A 5998-nucleotide genomic window follows, 5' to 3' on the forward strand; every position below is an offset into this window, starting at 1 on the left:
GGGGGGCGCAATGCTCTATGTTCTGGAGTGCCAAGAAGACCGTGGAGCTCTTGACATTCCAGAACATAAAGCATTGCCCCTTCCGATCTGTTTCCTCAGGCAGTTGCTCCAAAGTAATCAACATGATCATCCCAAAAGACTTCTGGAAATTCTAAGACCACTTCATTAAGAACACCAAAACCAAGCCTATGGATAGATAGATTTTTTCCAATCTGGTAGGGCTGGAGACCAGATTGGAAAAAATTTTATAGTATCTGCTTTTTAGCACCCCAAAAGCGCAGTAAACGAAACTGCATCTTCTACAACCTCACTTCCATTTGAGGTGGATACTTTGACTTTGCTCCACTGTTCACGATCTTCTTTAGAGTCCCTTGTTCTATAAGAGATTTTCTTCACCACATGGTTCAAGAGAATATTGACCCCTTTCCCTAAAGATTCAATGGCGGTGCTGTAACCCCGTTGAGGAGACTTGATGCGGTTGAGCTCTCTGGTCCTATACAAAAGCTTATTGGATGGAGCACAGATGTTGACCAAGGAGGCTTTGCTAAAGGATATGTTCTTTAATGCTAAGACTAATGCAGGACGTATACAACTGTGTTATTTGTATTGTTTTTGCATATTACATGTCTAGGGCAGTGCTTGGAATGCCCTCCTTCATTGCTTGACCCAGCTGGTTTCCCTTGCAGTGAGGAAACAATGAGATGTTTTCAGATTCAGAATTCTGTTACTTGGCTCTTATCACCTTCTTCATATTGCCCTATTGAGTCTGCTTTGGAAGAGGCTGATATCCTAGTTTTGAAATATTAGGATTCCCAATTTAGTAGAAATGAATGAACTGGACTTGATGAAACAAATTTCCCCATATAATGACAGTAATTTCTGCATTTGTTCTTTCAAGTTTCCATGTGTTGCTTGGGTTTGGTCTATTCATGGACCCTTAAAACAGCAAAAGAATTATATAATCTATTAATCTTCTTCAATGTGCAAATCCAAGGATCGTTTTCTGCAAATTCAAACTCCATTACTGACTGGCAACAATGTTTCCATTTTTCTTACACTGTATATCCCCCAATTTGTTTCATTACTCAGCCTCCTTGCAGTTTCTGTGCTTCAAGTTCTTGATGGATCCAAATCCAGCGACATCAATCTTGGCTGGCTGCTTGGTACCTAACAGCCAGCAAATCTTGAAGCCAAGCTGCAGTGAACTTAACATCCAGCTCAGTCCAGAATCCCCCCTCTGCCATCGCATAACTTAATTGCAAGATCTTCTCGAACAGCCTCTGCTTTGAAGACCTCTATGAAACCAAGAACTTGATCAAAAGACCCACATTCGGGTGAAGATCATTCTTCACTGAAACTGGGTATGCCTCAATCCTATTATATCTGAAAACCAGAGATTAACCGCCAATGTCCCACAAAAGCCCCTGCGCCCAGTAACCTCTCAAGACAACGGAAGCTATTGTTCCAACAGACACTGAAGCATTAACGCCCAATATGTAGGGGAGAGAAAATTTGTTGGACATGGAATGTTCATATAATTTTCCATCACCTTCACGTGCAGATATGCGTTTTGACTTTAAAGCCGTCCGAGGAACCTTAGCCAAACAGATAGTATCATGGCATGTGGGAACCACCGTGGGCTGTGGCCATATTGGTATGAACTTTGTTTTCAAAGATTTTGCATATTCTGAACACGACGTGGCCTTTCTCATGACTTGTATAGCCCATAAGGCTATGAACAATTTAGCTAACCCTAACATCTCCCAACCGGGCATTGATGTGTCAAGTCTTCTAAAATCTTCTCTTCTCTACACCCCCCCCCACCCCCCACAAAAAAAAAAAAAAAAAGCCATCTTTTTAAAGCATTTATTGTCCAAGTCAAAATCAAAATTCTACCCATTGCAACTCTGAGCAAACCCACCAGTCTCTTGCAATCCTTTTAGGGTTCAGGTAAAGTACAAGGGTAAACTCCAACGACCCCACAAACAGTAAAGAATGCAACAGAGCTATTTAAGGTAATTCATAGAATATCAATAGAAGATGGGAGAAACTTCAAGAAATCAATTAATTTAACTAAATCAAAAATAATCTCCTAGCTCTAGCTTTAATGTTATAACAAGCAACAATGGGAAGACCTGAGAATATACAGTTTGAACAACACCCCTTTGTCTCTCTACATCCCTTTTATAAGAAGCTTGTGTACACATCAAAAGAAGAGCATCCATGGGGGGCTGCAAATTGCATCAACTTTACCAATCTCCTTACCCCTGGAGAGCTCTTCAGAACAGCCTCATACACCTGATCCTATGTACTCATATAAGCAACAGTATAGCAACAAAACTACAAATAATACGTATGACCAACCTAAAGACATTTATCTGAAGAGGGGCCCATATGAGTTATGAGTATTTCACTTCTGGTTGAACAACAAAAAGATTAACAAAAAAGAATCCCCAAAAATAAAAAGCCAACACCACCCTGACCGTGCAGTTGTATGCAAATCAATTCCTTGGCCAGCTAGCTCTTCACATTGTACATGTTTATACATGCCGCTTATCTTTTTGCCTTGATCCTATCTAGGATCCTTTTCCCATAAGGATTGCTGCGCATAGATGGAATATGATTTTCAACTATACCAACCATGGCATCGTATGTATCCCCCTGCACATGCAATGGCAAGACGATATCAACTCCCGATTAGAAGGTGGTAGGAAGTATCTAAAGTAGAGCCATTTGGAAAAAACAGTTCCAAGAGTTGAAACAAATGATAAAGCAGGACCCATTAAATTAGTTTAATTCTAAAATAGACCCTCAGTAGGGTTAAAATTCTGTTTTTAGAAAGTCGTAAAGTGGCAGATATGTGAGAAACAAACTTGAATGGACTAATCATTATGTTCAAATCATGATATAGATCTCACTGGGAAGGGGATCAACATTCCATGTGACTCCCTCCATGTGCATCAGTTCACTGTACTTGTAGACATGCAATTTTATAAAACTCGGGTCAAAGATAAACGAATGATACCCATTTCTAGAATCACATGTTAACAACGACTCTGGACAAAGTGGGACAGTATGAAGATCTAACCTTTGATACCAACAAAGCTGACTGAACAACATAGTTTCCATAAGCATCCTCTAGAAGACTAACAAATTTTGAACTACTGAGGAGCTCCTTGATAATCCTTGTGGACTGCTCTTCTTCAGATTCTCTCAAACACTTCTCTACCACATGACTGCTGAACTTCTGCAAAGAAAGGGATATATAGCTTCCCTCAAGTTGTCTTGATACAGCAGCATTCACATGTGGTATCTTCAGACCCAATATATATTGCACAACATAGTTTCTAAAACAAAGAAAAAATAGTACTTTCGTTCAGATCGGAAGAAATTAAATTACCAAAAATGGTAGGCAGTAGAATGACAAAAATAGTGACAAACCCGTAAGGATCTTGTGACAGGACCAATGCATTTGCTGTAACTTCAGCCAAAAGGCGCTCTCTTGGTTCTCCCAGGGCATGCGCCAAACAATGCTGCATTACACAACACCCGCTGCTGTCCGTGGCAATCTCAACACAGTGGTCTGCTATTGTGTGCATAAGATACTGGCAAAGAAACACCACCATAAAGTTTTATAAAAAAAAGTGAACTGTAAATTTTATTTACTCAAACAATGGTGTATGACTACAAAAATCACTACAAAAGATACCAGAAATACACATGTATAGATACAAATGGGGAACTCATACTCACCTATGCAATTTACATGTATACAATGCATTGTTCATCCCTATATCTTTTATCATTAGTAAATTATTTAAGGGCATATTGTCTAGCTTAGAGAGAGAGAGAGGGTTGGGGACTCCCTGTACTCCACATGCCAAGTCTCACAACAATTGAAAGACAAACTTAAATGAGACTGGTTTCACATGGCTTTACCCCTCTCCTAATTCCTGATCTAAAAATGGACTTCCAAATTATCAGGAATGGATACTAGCTACTTTAAGTGGTTTCTGCAAAAAGCCACAGTTTATGCAGGGATCCATTTATTGTATCATAATCATCATTAGTATTATCTAAAATTACTGGAGAAAAAGAGGATGAGAATGTACAGAGAAGCTCACTGGGGAGCAGAAACAATCCATAAACAACATGACAATCTCCAGTGGAAAAGAGTTCCCAGCACATGCAAATGTAATGGGTCCTGCCACAAAGTATTTAGAAAGCTCACCACAAGAAAATTAATACATCTATGTTTTCATAGGAAAAAGGGATGCAAAATAGATAATGGTAGCACCAGTCATGTACAATAGATAACAGAAGCACCAATCCTGTCACTGCCCTAAAAGCACCTCGAACCCTAGAAGGACCTGCATTCCCCAATTGAACACCATCAACATGGCGACGATAAATCACATGAAGATGAGAGGAATAAACAATTTCCTGCCAGCCTCTCAAGGTGGAATCAATTGGGAGTCAAAATTTTAGAGGAATCTAACCATCAAAGTAACATGATGAAAATCTTCCCCATCACATTATGGATGGATCTGCCACAAACTGGAAAAGATCTAGCATTCCTCTCTTCCCAAATGGTCCAGTAACTGAGGTTTGAATAAAGGATCCATGCTCAAACTACATTGATTGCAGATAAAACCAAAAATAAAAAATAAAAAATCTCTAGGACTTACAATAACTATACTACATTTCAATCATAAAAGTAATAACTGAACGGAGTCATGCTGGAGTACATCTGAAGACAATGGTTAAATAGTTTGGGTTGGAATATATAGCATGGGATTGATAGGATGCTCTAGAACAAGGATGTAGACAATCCATTAAAGAGAAAGAGAGGTGGCTCTGTATTGGGTGTGGAGCTCAATTCATCCCATACAGACTCAAGATAGACTTTACAGATGCCCACCACCAAGGCAAACTGTTTCATTGCATTCTTGTTGCCCAATCAATATACATTTGAAGTTCTGAAATACAGAGCAATTTGGCCATACAAGAAAGATCACTAGAAAGTAGAAACAGAACATCAAGAGGGGGAAATGAGAATCCCACATTTCATAAATAAGACTTTCCTATTTTCCTCCTGGATTTCTCAAGTTTAAGCGCTTTTTTCTTTCCCTTAGAAAAAAAACTGACAACAATAGTGTGGGGGGGGAATAAATCAACTCAGGCATTATGTTTTTCTTCAAATATGTTGGGTCTCCAACAAAAACGTAGACCTAGAGAGTTGCACTCATTTAATGAGCAAAAAAACACTAGCAATATGACAGTAGTAACTTATGTAGTGGATCCCACAATGTAAAGCAGTGGGAACCAATGTATTGACTGTCAGGACCGAGTGTCGTAGGCTATGCTGTTGTAACTGTTGCACTCCTTTCACAGAACTAAGAAATTAGGAAATCAATTTCTTGTACAGAGTAACAAAATACCCTTGTGTTACTACCATATCATCTGGACAGTCTTGTCATCAAGTTTAGTTTTGATGTACAATAGCAAGGCAGCTTCCTGTGAGTAGCTGGTCCTTGTGCAAAAAACTTTCCTTTGACATGAAGAGAATGCACTAACAAAAACAAAAAGTAAACAAGGAAAAGGATAGATAACAAGATGCACTGCAAATCCTTCCCCTCCACACACCCCTGCCCCCCCCCCCCCCAAAAAAAAAAGGCTCAATTAGTGTTTTCATACAAGCAGTAGCCAGCACAAGAATGCGGGGAATCAACCACCGGTGGCAAAAGAGAAGGAACAACTCCACTCCAGCTCATAAAAGCTATCTTGATACACTATCACAGCCTTGTCCCCTTTGAATGGGGCTTCAAAGTTCTTGGATTTAGTAACCTCCTCCCAAAGATTTTTTTTTTTCCCCTTTTTGTGGTGTGGCAGGGTAGAAAACAGAATCTAGAAACTAACTGAATCCAATGAAGTTACTAAAAACAAGTTCTTAGACATAATTCTAATTTTTACCTGATTTGTTTTTTTTTTTTTTTTT

The 5998-nt window shown here is 39.2% G+C and overlaps 1 protein-coding gene across 1 annotated transcript in view; it reads right to left on the reverse strand.

The window, feature by feature from the left end:
- Positions 1 to 2041: 2041 nt before the first annotated feature.
- LOC122072674 (putative pumilio homolog 8, chloroplastic) overlaps positions 2042 to 5998 on the reverse strand; it is an 11299-nt gene continuing 7342 nt past the window's right edge. The window contains exons 3-5 of the mRNA XM_042637060.1: positions 3442 to 3605; positions 3089 to 3347; positions 2042 to 2661 (exon numbers count right to left, since the gene is read on the reverse strand). Coding sequence (XP_042492994.1) covers positions 2554 to 2661; positions 3089 to 3347; positions 3442 to 3605 — 531 coding nt within the window. The 3' untranslated portion in view covers positions 2042 to 2553. The remainder of the gene's footprint in view (positions 2662 to 3088; positions 3348 to 3441; positions 3606 to 5998) is intronic.

The sequence above is a fragment of the Macadamia integrifolia genome, chromosome 3 (assembly GCF_013358625.1).
Source record: "Macadamia integrifolia cultivar HAES 741 chromosome 3, SCU_Mint_v3, whole genome shotgun sequence".
Lineage (NCBI taxonomy): Eukaryota > Viridiplantae > Streptophyta > Magnoliopsida > Proteales > Proteaceae > Macadamia > Macadamia integrifolia.